General features: G+C 56.7%; 1 protein-coding gene across 1 annotated transcript; it reads left to right on the forward strand.

Moving 5' to 3' along the window:
* The first annotated feature begins 1,233 nt into the window (after positions 1-1,233).
* Positions 1,234-16,546, forward strand: CLK3 (CDC like kinase 3). The gene is given in 16 exon segments (XM_066278200.1): positions 1,234-2,659; positions 2,661-2,716; positions 2,718-2,848; positions 2,851-2,936; positions 6,786-6,937; positions 7,582-7,798; positions 9,666-9,762; positions 10,042-10,108; positions 12,203-12,319; positions 12,953-13,119; positions 14,225-14,319; positions 14,400-14,529; positions 14,780-14,862; positions 15,254-15,333; positions 15,516-15,606; positions 16,133-16,546. Coding segments are annotated over 16 exon segments (1,893 nt in total). The 5' UTR covers positions 1,234-2,512; the 3' UTR covers positions 16,310-16,546.
* The last annotated feature ends 743 nt before the right edge of the window (positions 16,547-17,289 follow it).

Genomic DNA, 17,289 nt, shown 5'->3' on the forward strand with positions numbered 1-17,289 from the left:
GATCTACTCATTCTCTGGGATTCAGTCCTTCCAGGAGGCCTTCTCTGACCACCCTAGCACACCGAGGCTTCTCCAAAATTCATGCTTCAAGTCTGAACCAAATGATTTAAGGTCGAACAGTATACCTGGCTGCACGTCACCAGAGGGCGCTGTTTTCTCCTTCCACTGAAAACAGCAATGTGAATGATGCTTGCTGGAGCTGTGCTGTGTGGAAGCCCTGCTCCAATCCGTCCCTCCTGGCCATTCTTTACCATGGTGTCTTGGGCACTCCCACTCCATAGTATCCTAGAGCCCCTCACACAACTTCGGAAATCCTCAAGGACAGGGCCCAGGCTCCTCCTCTGCTTTTCTACCCCTGGCACAGGTGGGCACAGCCGGGCTCAGTTGGTGCCCCGGGTTTCCTGGGGGGCTGACCCTGCCAGCTGCTTGACCCACCTGGGTGAGCATCAGCAGGTGCTCCTGCAGGAAGGGGTCTCAGCTACCCCCATGAAGGCTCTCCTGTTCCCATCCCAGCTGTGCTCCTGGCCCTGCAGGCCTGGCACCAGCACCTCCTGCAGCTACACTCAATCCAGGGGTCTCCTCCCAGCCTTTCTTGTAGGTGTGAGTTCTTTTAGGAATAAAGACACAAAAGAATAAAAGCTCTAATGGTAGAATCTCAGGCACAACAGCTGTACAGTAGTAGATGTTGGTGACGGAGCTTGGAGATAGATCGCTCCTACTTCAGGAAAAGAGCTGCTTTGTTAGTGGGAGGCAAGGACTCCTGGGTTCTCGATGGTACAAAAATAAAACATGGCTTACCTCTCAGAACCTAGCGCCCGGGGCAAGGCTGGGGACAGGAGCCTCTAGGAGTGCCTCTGCCCTCAGCTACGGACCCGGTCCAGGCTTCCAGGAGCCATGGAAACCGGGGCAACACCAAGCGGTGGGAGGTGGGGACACCACAGAATCCTCCCACCTCGTCTGAGTGGTTGAAACCCTGAGATAAAACTCGAGTGGTGTGGCTGCGGCCTCAGGCCAAAGATTGGGTACAGACAAGAATCTAGGGGTGGAGGCCCTGGCCGGTTGGCTCAGTGGTAGAGCGTCGGCCTGGCGTGCAGGAGTCCTGGGTTCCATTCCCACCCAGGGCACACAGGAGAAGCGCCCATCTGCTTCTCCACCCCTCCCCCTCTTCTTCTTCTCTGTCTCTCTCTTCCCCTCCCGCAGCCAAGGCTTCATAGGAGCAAAGATGGCTGGGGCGCTGAGGATGGCTCTGTGGCCTCTGTCTCAGGCGCTAGAATGGCTCTGGATGCAACAGAGCAACGTCCCAGATGGGAAGAGCATCACCCCCTGGTGGCTGTGCCGGGTGGAACCCGTTGGACGCATGCGGGAGTCTGACTGCCTCCCCGTTCCAGCTTCAAAAAATGCAAAAATAAAGAAATAAAAATCTAGGGGTGGGACATCTGGGCTCTGTAATCCACTACGCACTTAGAGAGGCTCCGGAATCTCTATTCTGGGGGTGGAGGACATGGAACTGGTTGGCAGGGGAGTAGCAGATGCCTTAACGCATCCTGTTTTTGTTGTTTCTTTTGTTTTTCTGACACAACTTTTTTGCTAACTATAAACAGAACCTACCTTTATTGCTAAATATAAATTGCCTGCCAGGGAAGCCTGGGCTAGCGGCCCCTTCCCCAGGAGTCCTGGGGGAGGGCTGGGGTTGGTGGCGGTTCATCGACTTGCGCTGCCCCACCCACAAGTGAGGACAGGCCTGGGGATGAGCTTGGCCGGCACCCCTAGCATCCCGTTTTCACTTCGGTTGTTTACCTCGGGTGTAAATAGTGGAGCTAACAAAGAATTGGGCATCCCCTCAAGCCACGCCGTCGAACCCCAGTTTAAGAAAGAGCCAGAGACCTAGGACTAGAGGGACCTCGCTACCCCTGGGCGGGGGCAGGGAGACTGAGCCTCGGAAAGGGGTGTACCCAGCCGCTATCGGGACGGGGCGTGGTGTGGGCGGAGCCGGAGAAACCCCCTGTACCCCAGCGGCGCGGTCCCTCTCGAGCGTGGCGTGGGACAATTAGGGGGCCCTCCCGTCCGCTTGGCTGAACGACGCCAGCGAGAGTCACGGGGCGTGCATGCTCACGGACCGCGAGGTCTCGCCAAGGGCCCGACCTCGGGTGTTTTCTTCCGAAAAGTGGGGCAATGTGAAACCACCCGACCAAGCGCAGGGCAGTGGGTTCTGGGGTCGTTGAGTGACTTTGAGAGAAACAGGCAGTGGGGCCTGACTGCGGCAGGGCGCGGGTACCCGAGACACAGGGCTGCACGCTTGCCGCGGCGCTCTCTAAGAAGGCGAGCCTCTTCCCCAGCGCCCCGCCCCGGGATTCCCGGGCGTTTTCCCACAAATTGCTCCGCATTCCCCGGGCACTGGGCGTGCCTCCAACGCTCCCACTCCCAAAGAGAATGTGGTGTCTTTCACGTGAGCACTAGTCGCGAGCGCCTTCCTGAGACTCGGGGCTCACCGGGTCTTCGCGACGGCGTAACAATGCCCTCTTCCCCGCACGCAGGAAGTGGCTGGCGGGTGCCGTCGGGATTGGGGCGGCCGAGCGGACAAAGCCTTCCGGGCAGGTCGTGGCTCCGCCTCTCCGCCCCCAGCGCCCGCCGGTCGGGGACGCACGCGTACCGCGCGTCCTGGGGACCTACGTGCGCCGCGACACGTAGAGGGGCGGGCCGGGGACGTCCCCCTAGGCTCTCCCCAAACCAGCCTCTACAGAGGCCGTGCCGACCAAGACGAAGAAGGTGGGTCCTCCAGAGCCTTCGAGCAAGGAGCTAGAGCGGCTGGGCCACCTGGCTGGGGCAGGCCACCGCGGCTTCGCGGGAGGGGCGGGCCGCCACGGGCGGAGGCCGGAAGCGGAAGAGGTGCCTGAAACGGGAAGTGGGGCCTAGCCGCAGCCGGAGCCTGGGAGACGGTGAGTACGGTCTCGGGCCCGCGGAGGCGCGGTGAGTCGGCGGGTGGGCGCGGCAGAGCCGGGCTCCTGGGCCGGTGTCGGCCTGTTTCCCGTCTTCCTCCCCCTCGGCCCCGACCCGCCGCTTCTTCCCCGGTGGCGGTCACCGAAGACCCCGACCTGTCCATCCGCGGTGTCGGAGTCGAGCCGGGACGGCCCCTGAGGCCCCTGCAGGGGTTCGGCCCTGCGCTGCCTGCGGAGTAGGCGCTGCCGCGGCTTCCCCGGCCCCCGCTTGGGCTCGTCCGCAGCCTCTTCCTCTCCTTGCGGCCAGTAGTTTGGTTCCGGCCCAGGAAGGTGTTGCCCAGGCGCCCCCCGCCCTAAGCTCTGAGCTCTCCCGGGCCCGGGGCGTCCGGAAGGGCCGCGAGCGAGGCTTGCAGGTCCGCGGGTTTTGTTGTTCTTGTGGAGCTGCTCCAGCTCGGGGAAAGGGGCCGGGCCGGGCTGACGGGACGAGCGCTGGGCCGCCTGGCCCGAGGTCTCCCTAGTTCCAGGGCGGCGCTCGGTGCGGAGCCGGGGTAGGGACCGCCGAGGTGGAGCCGGCGGCCTTCCAGACTCCCCTTCCGTGCCCTTGACACGAAGCAGCGCTGCACCCGGCGGCGGCTCGCGAGGGGTCAGGTTGGAGAGTGCAGTGACAGAACCACGTCAGCCAAAAATAACCCGGGGCTGTGGGGCGGCCGCGACCTGCTGGCAGCTCCTGGCAGCGCCTCCCTGACCTGGAGCCGCCGGTGCGAGCCGGCTCCGCTGTGCCCAGAGGAAGCTGGCACCCTCCCCGCTTTCCTTCACGCCACCTTTTTCTTCTTTGTATAGAGCGGAGTTCTCTTGGGCATAATGTGCCCTTAACTTCCTTAAGCCACCAGGTTGCGGGGCCCCAGAGCCCCGGCTGGGACAGTGATGAGGGCACCAGGTGGGCCCAGCACCTGGAGGCCTGGTAAGTGCAGAAGGAGAGGGTATATCCTCTGTGGGTGCCTTGTGTGAGCTGCTTCAGTTAGTCATCGCTCCTTTGTCAAACTGACTTTGGGCTGTCACCTCATTTCCAGGGGTGGTGAAGGGTGGCTGGATCAGAGGCCAGCCCTGGGATTCAGGGTTTTCTACCCATAGCGCTCTTCCCCACAGTTCTTTGGAAGAGACTTTTCTGTCCTTAATGCCCTTAAGGCGTTTAACACAGACTCAAAGGCAACACCAGGAACCTTTTTTTTGTTGTTGTTGTTTTTTTTTTTTGTTTTTTTTTTAATTTTTATTTTATTTATTCATTTTAGAGAGGAGAGAGAGGGGGAGACAGAGACAGAGAGAGGAGAGAGAGACGGGGGAGGAGCTGGAAGCATCAACTCCCATATGTGCCTTGACCAGGCAAGCCCAGGGTTTTGAACCGGCGACCTCAGCATTTCCAGGTCAACGCTTTATCCACTGCGCCACCACAGGTCAGGCCTAGGAACCTTTTTAATGTTAAAGATAAGCTGCCTTCAGGCCGTCTTGTGGCCACATATTTGCTATGCGACCTAAGGCCAGTGCTGGGGCATGTTAGTGAAGGAGTGACACAGAACCCGGTAAGAGTACTGTCTCATTGTCCAAGGGGAAGCTGAAGGTCAGGTTGGTTTAAAATGTTTATTTTTAATTTATGTATTTTTAGGGAGGAAGGGAGAGAAAGGGAGAAACATCATGTTTCTGTGTGTGCCCTGCGCGGGGATTGAACCCGCAACCTTGGCACATGAGGACACTACCCAGCTGAGCTTACATGGACAGGGCTCAGAGTCCTTTGATAACAAGTCTGAAGGCACATGGCTAGAGTGGACGTGCCAGGGTTGAGACTGACTTCCTGTGACTGAAGCTGCTCTTTCTTTTCTCTGCCATGAACGTGTGCTGACTTCAGAACCTTCCAGGTCCTGGAGGGTCCCTGGCATGTCCTTCAGCTCTGGTGCTTTGTCTGCCCAGTGAGGATGGGAGGGCTACTGTCCTGGCCATTGGTGCATCTTGTGCATTACTTAGTGAGATGCGAGATGCGGCCTTCAAGTCGTAACTTGGTCACCTGACCCAGGGTAATTTCGGGAAAACAGTGAAACGCCAGTCAGCTGATCGTCAACATAGAACAGCAGTCCAGGTCCTTGAGGATGATTTCATGTAGTGTTTACCTGCAAGGATTGCTGGGCCTGGACTCCCAGGTAGCCAAGGCACCTGCTAGCGGGATGATTGAGGCAGTGACTCTTAGGATCGCAGAGAAATTTTCAGGATTTTGTCAGATACGCCTCACTGCCCTTCCCCTCTGAGAGGAGCCGTTCCATTTTCCTCTTCTCCTAACAGACCCTTCTTGTGAGCTGGGGCAGCTTCAGAGGGTGTGTCAAACTGTGCTTGCTTAGGAACCCAGACTGATCACCATGAGGGGTTGGCTATGGCCAAGGGAAGGGCTGGGTGCAGGGGTGGCCATGGTCTCTGGCAAGCAATGTCAGGGTCTTTTGGGTGTGGGTGGAACAGGGAGCTAGCTGGCTTCACATCTTTCTCAGCTGGTGGCAGTTTCATGTAGCAGATATAACTCCCCGCTGAACAGGGATAGTGAGGTGGGCCCTCTTGGCATGCCTTTCTGAGCACACCCGCCTGTGATGGGCACAGAAGAGAGGCACTGGAGCAGAGGATCTGAAAGGAGGGACAGGCATGGTACTGTTGGGTACCATGAGATGAGGCACTGCCCAGCATGGCACCGAGATGGTCTGAGGATGCTCAGTGGGCATTGAGCAATATACTTGGATGCTCTGACCCCTAGCATCTTTACTGGTGCTGCCCCCAAGTGTGGACCAGCAAGGGTGGGCTAGACCCCCTTATCTGTTGGACCAGACCTTCAGGTGGGCTAAGGAATGTTTGTAAGGCTTTCTGCACCTTTTTGTCCAAGAGCTGGTCTTCACATCTCTGCCTGTAGCTCCTCATGCAACTCTGGTTCTTGCTCCCTTGAGTTCAGGGCCTCCACAAGCAACCAGGCTTTTTTTGATTAATTTTTGTGACAGAGAAAAAGAGAGTCAGAGAGAGGGACAGAGACAGATAGGCAGCAGGAAGGGAGAGGGATGAGAAGCATCAATTCTTCTTTGAGGCACCTTAGTTGTTCATTGTCTACTTTCTCATATGTGCCTTGGCCCGGTTGGGGGCACAACAGATTGAGTGACCCCTTGCTCAAGCCTGCGACCTTGGGCTCAAGCTGGTGAGCTTTGCTCAAACCAGATGAGCCATGCTCAAGCTGGTAACCTCGGGGTCTCGAACCTGGGTCTTCCGCATCCCAGTCTGATGCTCTATCCACTGCACCACCACCTGATCAGGCGCAACCAGGCTTTTTAACCTGAGCTTTATCCCCTTGGCTCCTGTATGTTGGCGCCCTGCCAACAACCATCTGACTCTGGCCTCTGACTAGACAGAGTAGGTGCTTTATAGGACCACAGATAGGCAGGAGTAAATTGAACACAGGGGGGGGTCTCCTTTTTGCTACCTATTAGTCTTCTGTAATGGGGCTCACCGGCCCCTCCCTGGGTCCCGCTTCAGCATCTGTCCTGGCTCGCCTGGTTCTAACAGTGCTCAAGCCACCAGGCTGTGCTGGAAAAGCAGCTGTTTGTTGGTTCACCAGCAGAGGAGGGTGTACCTATTGTTTGCTCTTTGGCCAGTGTGACCTCAGAGTTCTTCACTTCATAAACCCCTGGGAGGGGCTACCCCCAGATGGAACAATGGGCCCCCCAGATGGAACAGTGGGCCTCTTCTTCAGGAGTACCTAGGCTGCTCAGACACCCAGATGGCTGGAGGTGGCTGGCTGCATGTTTAGCAGGGCTGTCCATTTTCGTGGCCTAGATGCATCACTGTAAGCGATACCGCTCCCCTGAGCCAGACCCATACCTGAGCTACCGATGGAAGAGAAGGAGGTCTTACAGTCGGGAGCACGAAGGGAGACTGCGATACCCATCTCGAAGGGAGCCTCCAACCCGGAGATCTCGGTCCAGAAGGTGAGAGGAAACTGGGTCAAAAGGAAGGGCTCCTTCCCTTGGCTGAGCTAGGGAGAGTCTGGAGGCTTGTGGCAGCCCTGTGTTCCTTCAACTGACTGTTGCCTCTGCTTGACTGCACCTAGATCACTGCCCCATCCTCTTTGGGTTCCTCCCCTATCTCACCTGCATTCCCTGGCCTCTGTTTGCTCCCATCCTTGCCACCCCTGCTTTCTCTGTCCTTGAGTCTTCCTTTTTCCCAGCAAACTCCCCATTTTCTAGGTCAGCATCTGTTCTGCTAACCTCTGAGCCTTCCTCAGTGAGGATTAGAAACATAACAACAGATGCTGGTCCCTGGTCTTCTCCAGCCCCAGACCAAAATTACAGGCTCAGTGGGCCACAGGAAGCTCTAATTGGTACCCTTAGAGGCCCCCCATCACGCTAACCTTCCTCAGGGCCCTGCCTCCTGTGGCACACTGGGGGCATGCTGTAGCCAGGGTCCTGAGGTTGGACTTCATATATACCCTTTCTCTCCCCCACATCTGGGTGCCTCTGCTCTGACAGGCTACCCTTGTGAGCCATTTGCAGGGTCCTCACCATATGCCTCTTGTCTGGCTAGTGGAAGGAAGAGCTCTGTCTGACCATTGTCCCCATCTCCATCTTGGCAGCCATGACCGCCTGCCCTACCAGAGGCGATACCGGGAGCGCCGTGACAGTGACACATACCGGTGTGAAGAGCGAAGCCCATCCTTTGGCGAGGACTGCTATGGATCTTCACGTTCTCATCATCGGCGGCGGTCACGGGACAGGGAGCTGTGCCGGCCCCGCAGACACGCCCGCCACTGCCACAGACGCCGCACCAGGTCTTGTAGCAGCGCCTCCTCGGTGAGTAGGGGCCAGAGTGTGCTGGCTGGGGCTCCAGGCCTCATCTGTCTGTAGCCTTCTCTCATGTTGGCTGGTCTGGGTGAGTACCATTAACCCTGCGCATGTGCATTTAGTGTGCGTGTGTGCGTGCGTGTGTGTGTGTTGTCTGGTTTAGGTACAGGGCTGAGCAAAGGGCCCAGCTTCTATCTTCTGGCCCACTGGCAGTGTCAGCTATAGGGACTCTGGTTCCGGCGCTGGCTGGCCCACAGCCTGTCTGTATTTCCACACTGCCCCAGGCACAGGCTGCATGGGTGCAGGTGACAGGGACATGATCTTAGGGATCCTAAAAGGGTTACTGGCATGTGGACTGGAGCTGTATGTCCTGGTCCTTCCCATCCAGAGATTGCCTTCACACCTTACCATGTACTCTGGTGTGGATTAACACTTCCACAGTCTTACCTCCACACCCCTGCCCAAAGGCCTGGAGGCTGTGGTGCCCGCAGGTATGGGAAGGTCTTTTTATCAGTCAGCTCAGAAAGGGAGCATCCCTTCTGACCTCCAGCCATGCCCTCTGCAGACGAGGGGTGAGCTGACTGTGATGAGACATGTAAAGAAATGACAAGGCCTACAGCCTCAGGCCTTGACTAGTTGCAGGCACATGCCAAGAGCAGCTTGGCAGTAATCCAGGTACCCAAGGTTGTGTAAGTCCTGCTGAGACCAGGAGCCCGCACTGCACTCACTCGGAGGAGAGCCTGTGTGTGTCTCTGAGGTCATGTGCTGTTGTCTCCCCCCCCCCTCTCTACCCTCCCTCCCTCCCTCCCTCCCTCCCTCCCTCCCTCCCTCCCTCCCTCTGTCTCACCAGCTGTGAGGCCCCTGAGGAGTAGTTGCAGAACCAATGGAGGGGCCAGGCATCTTCTTTGCTGAGCTCTCTGGTGACTTTTTTGAGTGGCCATGGGTTGCAGGTTGACTGTGGGCACGCATCGTGGCCTGGTGGCCTCTCTGCACACTGCCACACACTACCACAGGGGGGCTGTGCAGATCTGTGGCTCTGCTTCTCTTTTGGCGCCTTCTGTTGTCATGAGGTTCAGGATGGGTCTGGCCTGTGAGTAATGGGGGTCAGAGCCAGAGCAGGAGCTGGCTTGTGGCTGTGTAGGCCATTGTGGTAGGAGGCCTGGGGTTTGACCAGCCCAGAGAGTCCCAGGCTCCTTCCCTGCTTGAGGCAGGCTAGTGGCACAGAGGATGCTGATGGAAGCTGGTTGCTGGTGGTGGTGTTAAGTATGGCCACAGATGCCTTCTAGGGGCTGGTAGCAGCTTGGCTCTGAGTGGCAGCTGTCGAATATGTGCAGGGCTGCGTGGGCAAAACAGAGGCAAAGACAGACTGAGCATTCTGCCCTGAAGCCAGAGTGCCTCTGACCGCCGGAGGATCGGACTCAGGCTGGACAGCCACATTCTTGCGCCGTTTTCACTGCGTCTTCACTGCGGCCGAAGCGTCCTGGGAGGGCCCGGGAGGGGGACACTCAGTGGACAAGGGTGTCAGGGCTGTGGCTCTCTGCGTGGCCCGGCCCCTCAGCTGCAGAGGCTGGTCGTCTTTCTGAGCGTTTGCGTCGCCCTTCTCTTAGATAATGTCCGAGTTTTCTTTACATACCTGTAGCTGTTTTTACTTTTCTGTTTTTGAAGTCAGTTTGTGTCTTGACGTGTCCCTTGCAATATCCCTATCGTTATATATGCTGTGTGCCTTATGAAATGCTGGGATCTGGAAAATCCAACCAACCAACCCACCGGCTCCTCACCGTCTCCACCTCTGCCTTTGACTGACACCTCAATCTGTCAATCGGAACCGCCTACCATGCGATTGGTCGGATGGCGTTTCGGGGGGCGGTGCATGCAGAGAAGCCAACAGAGCAGTAAGCGCAGCAGCCGAAGTGTGGAAGATGACAAGGAGGGCCACCTGGTGTGCCGGATCGGCGATTGGCTCCAAGAGCGATGTACAGCCACCTTTCGTAAAACTTTACCTCTCTACTTTCTACCCCTTGTTAGACCAGACCTCTCCTGCCCGGAGGGGCCGCTAATGCGCGTGGTGCCTTAGTGGGGCCACCAGTAATTGCCTGAATGACACAGACGCTAGCAACTTCTGTTTTTAAGAGTGTAGCAGTGAGAGAGAAACCTTTTTTGTTTTTGAGAATTTGAATGCTGTGACCTTGGAGAAGCTGCTGACCCTGTCTCTGCCCTCCAGACCCTCACGCCCTGCGTCTTTTCTCTCCTAGATGAGATTGTTGGGAACCTAGGCGAAGGCACCTTTGGCAAGGTGGTGGAGTGCTTGGACCATGCCAGGTGAGTGAGCTTTCTGGGATGAGTTGGCCTGAGGTTCTTGAAGGTGATGGCAGAGTTTAACCTTTTTCTTTTTGAAGGGAAGCACCAAAACAATTCTGACCTGCACATGTTGGGGTTTTGTTGACCCCCTGAAATAGGGAGAAACCGCTGGGTTACACAGGCATGTAACATGCCCACACAAGAATTGCTGGCTAGCAAATGGCCTGCCCAATTCCCCACTTCCCCAAGATGGCAGCGGTGGTGGATAGCAGAACAGAGCCAATGCCCTGGCCCCTCTGGTATGGGCCAGCTTCCTGTGGTCACTTTCAGGGCCAAGGCTAAGGCTTGGGAGTGGGTACAGAGTACTGCTGAGCCCAGCCAGAGTATGTTGAGCTCCAGCTGAGGCTATGTAGGTCTCAGCTGAGAGATATAAGACCCTAGGCTTTCTCACCAAGCAGGTGCTGCCTTCTCAAGTGTGTCTAGGGTTGAGGATGGGCCCCTTCAGGGTGTATGTTGGGTGTTGCTGGGGGCACTGTGCTCTCCCAGGTTGGATCATGGAATGCTTTGGTCTTGCCATTCCTCAAGACCAGAACCCTTGCCTCCACTTTAGGCTGGGAGGCCACCTCCTGGGAGACACTGCCTCCCCACCTTACTGGCTTCTAGTAGGTTTGGTGCTTAAGCTACAAAGCATTTATTCCATCAGTCGCAGTTGAGCAAGGTATGCCCACACTCCCTGGCTGTGGTGGGGCAGGCACCACTGTCCTGCAGTGTTCCCATGTCAGAGGGTCACTTGTAGAGGACAGTTAGATCCAGCAATCCAGCCGGCCACAGGATAAAGCTGTGACAGTGACTGAGAGGAAGCCTCCCTGGGCTTCTAGTTCCCATTTAAACACCCCTTGGACCCCAGAGGTTAAGGTTGAGACCAGTGAGCACGGGGACAGGGAGACTGTACTGTGACCGGAGAGATGGCAGATATGAACGCTATGACACGTGGGGCACCTGAGCTCTCTGGGCTATGCCACTCTGAGTAACTTGAGGGAAAGCTCTGGAGTTACTAAGGGACAAGCACTGAACTTGGGCATTCAGAGGGAGTCAACCTGTGGGGTCCCACAGAATTCAGCTCAGCAGAGGGGCCTTGTCCTTGAGCTTCCAGCCCTGACACTGCTGGTGGAAGTGATGCATTCCTGTGCAGAGGCTGGGAGCCTGCTCTAGGAGGAGGCTGCTGACCTTTCCTCAGAGGTCTTTCCCTGTCCTGAGAAGCTGATAAAAATGGGCTAGGAGAAGAAAGCAGGGCATTCTCTGGAAGATGCTTCCCCTCCAAGGGTTGTGGGCCTTACCTTAGGCATAAGGGCTGCCTCCCCTCCTAAAGCCTCAGAGGCGACACCTTGCAGGCCAGAGCTGCTCGCTCATTCCCCACCTAGCCCAAACTCTGTTATTTCCAGCTTCGGGGTCTTACTACAAGTGACCTATGGGGGTGGAGATGCGCTGGGGGAAGTACAGAGCAGAACTGTTAAAATCCTCTCTGGACACTGAACAGGGGTTTCTGGCACTCGTCTCTTATAATTTCTGTGGTTGGTAGGCAGGCAGGCCTGAAAGGGGAGTAGTAAAGGGAGCAGCCCTTGGCTTCCTGAGAGGCCCCTACTCCTGGCAACCTGACCCCTTGCCAGGTCTTCACTCCATCCTGGAACTCCACCCCAGGGCAAATTGATTGCCTAGACTTGCAGATGTGATCAGGAAAGTCAAAAGGTGCCACAAGAGGATTCTGTGTGGGGACAGCCTGGCAGGGCTTAGAGCTGACTAGCCTACAGCTGGATTATTACTGAGTGATCTTTGGGCCTAGTATTGGTCAGGGGGATAGGCCTCTACTCTGCCCACTCTTCCCCTGGGAGCTGGCAGATAGCTGACACCAGGAAAGCCTAAGGCTGGTGTAGATGCCAACGGAGTTTACTGTCAGGAGGATAGAGGTCTGCTGCATGGGATAGGCTGGTGTCAAGTATCTGCTCTTCTCCCAGCTGGAGTCCAAGGGTGTCTGCCAGGAGTTGTTGGGTGGGTTCGAGGGTGGGGGGGAGCTCTGGCAGCTTCTCATGAGAACCTCTGCTTCCTTCCTGGTGCCAGAGGGAAGTCCCAGGTTGCCCTGAAGATCATCCGCAACGTGGGCAAGTACCGGGAGGCTGCCCGACTGGAAATCAATGTTCTCAAAAAAATCAAGGAGAAGGACAAGGAGAACAAGTTGTGAGTGTCAGCAAGGAATGGTAAAAAAGCTTTCTCTGGGGACAGCATCCTCTCCAGTCCCTAATTCCCGGGGCCCTGAAGCTGAGCAGTAGTGTTCTCTCACCTGGCAGGCACCATACCTGCTCCATACATGCAGAGCCGGGGCTGGGCAAGTGTGTCTGCTGGCAGGAGCTTCTGGATTTCAGTCCAAGTCCCACCACAACCAGTTCCAAGGCCAGAGGTCCGTGTGGACGAGGGGTTTCACTGGGTGTGCTGGGCATTAGGACAAACCGGAAGCTATTTGGGCTCACACAGACATCCAGAGAGCCACCCTTGCCACACAGATGCTGCACTCAGGAATGTCCTCGGAGGAGATGGAGACAGGCACTGCTAGTCCTGTGGAGGCTCCTGACATCATTCCATCTTTCTTGGAGAAGCAGGAGACCTCAGACCAAAATGCCCCCCACCCCACCCCCTCCACAGCAGGAAGTTCAGTCCTTCCTTATGGGCTTGCTGTTAACTGATTTTCTCTCTTCATGTGTGTCTGCATGGTGGTGTGTGACCTAGGGGCCTGGAGGCGGAGTAGGGACTTCATTTGCGGGAGGGGTGGGGTAGCCAGGCCCCCAGCTGAGTTCCATCCATCCTTCTCCTCAGCTTGTGCGTCTTGATGTCTGATTGGTTCAACTTCCACGGTCACATGTGCATCGCCTTCGAGCTCCTGGGCAAGAATACCTTTGAGTTCCTGAAGGAGAACAACTTCCAGCCTTACCCCCTACCACATGTCCGGCACATGGCCTACCAGCTCTGCCATGCCCTCAGATGTAAGTGTCCACCTCACATTGAGCATGGGATGGCCTAGCCTACCCCGTTCCCTCAGCACACAGCTGACCATTCTACTGAGCCCGAGACAAGCGAGGGCCTCTTTAACTGATGGAAGCTGCTGTCTCCTCCAGGGGCCTTCACAGCCAGCCTCTGCCTGCAAACACTTGGGAAGAAAAACGAGCGAGCTGCTCTAGAATTTTCCTAGCAACTAATTCCATTCCCACCTTCCTGCGGAGGAGGAAATGGTCCAAGTGACTAGGAGAACCCACCCACACTCCTGCCCACACGATACCCTCTGTCTACCATGTCCCACTTGCCTGCCTTTAAGAGTGTATTTGGTGCCCATGCTCAGCACTGCAGGTTGCAGTGGTTGGAGCAGAACAGCAGGCTCCTGGGAGAGGAGGTAGGCAGACCTGGAGCAGGGTCTGTAGATGAGGGATGGTCAAGAGCATGCCAAGCAGGGCGAGCAGCTCTGTGAGGGCCCAGAGCCAGGTACATGCTGACACTGGTGAAGGAGGGCCTGCATTGGGAAGAGGTAGGCCACCCTGCTGTGAGGGTGTTGGGTGCTAGATGGGAGCCAGGAAGTGACGAGAACAGCACCACCATTGGTGGGACAGGGATTGGGGGGGAAAGGTAGATGCCCTGCCTAGGGCTAGGGATGCAGAGGCAGAGCGGGCTTCCTGAGCAGTGTATAGCTTAATGCTCTGGGGCACCAGCTTGACAATCTTAATTTATGAATATGGGGACCTGCATTTTCTTTTCCCCCCTGGGCTCTGGGAATTCTGTAGTTGGTGTTGGGGAGAGGGGACCGCCCAGGGCTAGTGCTGCAGCTTCGCTAAGACAGGATGCCTGGCCCTACAGAGAAGGGGAAGGTGTTTTGGATTGGAAGTCTCACCCACCCTGTCTTCTAAGCATCTGAACCCTCCAAGGCCCCCAGCACAGAGAACCTTGGAGAGGGAACCAGTACAAAGGCGAGTGGTGCCCGTGCTCCACTCACTGCTGAGGTTATGGTGTGAGGGAGGGTCTCTGGCTGGCCGGCTTTGGAGGATAGAGCCAGAGAAATCCAGGTTCTGAGCCTGTTTCCCTCCTCTCCTGCCTCTCCAGTTCTACATGAGAACCAACTGACACACACAGACTTGAAGCCAGAAAATATCCTGTTTGTGAACTCCGATTTTGAGACACTCTACAATGAGCACAAGGTATTGGTGGGGAGAGGGTGAAGCTCCACTCTGGCGCAAAGTTGCCTCCAGGACAGTCCTGATGTGGCTCTCCTCCTCAGAGCTGTGAGGAGAAATCCGTGAAGAACACCAGCATCCGAGTGGCTGACTTTGGCAGTGCTACCTTTGACCACGAGCACCACACAACCATCGTGGCCACACGCCATTACCGCCCACCTGAGGTGATCCTTGGTGAGTGGCTGCATAGCGCCCAACCCAGGTGGTGTGGGCTGTGCTGGGGAGAATAAGTGAAGGTGGTGATGTGCATGTCTACCACCCAGGGCCACTGTCACGAGTCACCATGGTTTTAGCGTGGCCAGGGTGAGAAAGGGACTTGTCCTGAGGTTTGGGCAAGAGTCTTGCCAACCAGGTAGCAGCTGCCCTGTGCCCTTTAGTCTGGGAGTAGAGCTGAGTCTTACCAAGTCTCCATTTTGGCTTTCAGAGCTGGGTTGGGCACAGCCCTGTGATGTCTGGAGCATTGGCTGCATCCTCTTCGAGTACTACCGGGGCTTCACGCTCTTCCAGGTACAGCCCTCCCACACTGCCCTGCCAACACTGGTGGCAGGCCTTCCAAGGCCCACCGTCCACATGCTGTGAGAGCACTCCTGTGGGCTGTAGCTGCTCAGGGGTTAGGGTAGCTGGAGCACTCGGGTCTGATGCTCAGCTGTCCGGGGTAGAGGTTGGGGCTGGAGGAGTGAGTGTTCAAGGCAGGGGACACTGCGTCAGTGGGATATGGAGATGGGTTGGGTGGGTTTCATTCCAAGGAGTGAGTGAGGAACATGGACTTATCCCTGCCAAAGCGTGACAGGCTACCATAAGGTCAGAGGCTGGGAAGACACCCGTCCTTTTTGTTCCTCATCCTCCCTGAGGGGCTCAGGCTCATGCTGACCACCGCTTGCTCTGTGACCTTCTATAGACCCATGAAAACCGAGAGCATTTGGTAATGATGGAGAAAATCCTTGGGCCCATCCCGTCACACATGATCCACCGTACCAGGTAAGGAGCCTGGAGCCAACAAGCTGCTACATGGTGCCTGCAGACTATCCCATGCCTTCCCTGCATGCCCCTCCGAGTAGCCTGACAGTCCTGCCTCTCAGACCTTCCTGCCCTGTGGGGTCACCCCAGGATTCTCTGCCACCCTCACCCACAACTGACTGCCTCCTTCCCTCCCTCTTCAGGAAGCAGAAATATTTCTACAAAGGGGGCCTGGTTTGGGATGAGAACAGCTCTGATGGCCGCTATGTGAAGGAGAACTGCAAACCACTGAAGGTCAGTTTCTGGCTTCCCCCAGCTCAACTCATGCCAAGGAAACCCCAGGCACTGGGCTCACACAGACAGGCAGCCCTTGCTCCAGCTCTTAACCCTACCCCTTCCCAACAGGGGGGCTAAGAATGTAATTGGGGAATACCAGAAGAGCCAACTGTCAAAGACCCTGCTGCCTCCTGCCCCTTCTTTCAATTGTGGGAAGAACTGGGCAGGACTGAGGTGAGGGGGAGGGAAGACCTAAATATGGCCAGGAAGCCTCTGCCAACTGCATTTGGTGCATGGACAGTGAATATCGCAGGTGATCTCTACCACCTATAAGGACTTTGCATGTGGGGATAGAGGAAGCAAGTCAGCAAGACACCCCAGTCCAGAGCAAAATGCTCCCAGGCATGAAAAGACAGGAGCCGCTCACTGTCCAGGAGGGCAGCTGTAGTCCTCCAGGAGGCGTCAGTGCCGCCCCAGCCCTTGCAGCAAGGCTCCCCACGCCCCTGCCTACCACCACACTGAGGCGCCTTATGTCCCTGAGCAGAGCTACATGCTCCAGGACTCCCCGGAGCACGTGCAGCTGTTTGACCTGATGAGGAGGATGCTGGAGTTTGACCCTGCCCAGCGCATCACACTGGCGGAGGCCCTGCTGCACCCCTTCTTTGCTGGCCTGACCCCTGAGGAGCGGTCCTTCCACACCAGCCGCAACCCCAGCAGATGACAGGCACAGGCCGCTGCATGATGAGAGGGTGTGTGGGACTGGGCTGCCTGGCCCTATTCTTCCAGCCTGTAACCACCGGGCCCAGGGCCAAAGCCACCCAGTGAACAGTGCAATGTGAAGGAAGGCAGGTGCCTGCAGGGGCGTGGATTGGATGCCCAGCTGCCAGAAAGCACAGATTTGACCCAAGCTATTTATATGTTGTAAAGTTAAAATAAAAGTGTTTCTTACTGTTTGTAACCCCTGGTACCAGTGTGTCCAACTCCGGGCTCCTTGCCTCGTTCCTCCCTGTTTTATTTCAAGTTTCCTAGCAGTTCAGCCCAGGAGGGCTAGCCAGTGTGAGGGCCAGAGCCGGACAGAAATGCTGGCCTCTAGCACAGGCCCGCTCAGTGTCCCAGAAGGCCCAGCCTCTCCCTTCCCCCCGCCCGCCCATGTGGAATGTAGAGAAGACCCACTGCAGTTCACCAGGTGGCTCTGGGTTCACCGACCAAGCCCTGTGATGCTGGGGCTGCAAGCTGTCAAGTGTGGGACCTCATTGCATCCCAGAGCAGAACTGACCAGAGCACAGGCCTTCACCCTTCAGCTTTATTTTGGTGGTGGGTGACAGACAGATGGTCCCTGACTGGGCCCCTTGGGCAGAGTGCCTCTGAGAAGAGCCAGACAGCAGAGTCATGCTCATCTTTAGTACCACTGGGAACAGCCGACCAAGGGCTGGAAGAGGTGCCAGTGCCACCAGGGGAGGATAGGAGAGAGACCAGGTCACACACCCTCAGGGCCACCCCAACACACTGGAGCAAGCAGTGTTTACAGCCAGGCTTCTTCCAGCCTATTTCCCTCTGGACCCAATCAAGGAACCTAACCACATGAACAGGCAGCCAGAGCCAGCTCATTGGTTGCTTACTAAAATGTCTGCTTCTCAGACTAGCCCTGCCTTGAAAGATAGGGCCCCATCCAGGGAGCTGCAGCCCGGAGAGTTAGCAGAG

The sequence above is a fragment of the Saccopteryx bilineata genome, chromosome 4, assembly GCF_036850765.1.
Source record: "Saccopteryx bilineata isolate mSacBil1 chromosome 4, mSacBil1_pri_phased_curated, whole genome shotgun sequence".
Taxonomy (NCBI): domain Eukaryota; kingdom Metazoa; phylum Chordata; class Mammalia; order Chiroptera; family Emballonuridae; genus Saccopteryx; species Saccopteryx bilineata.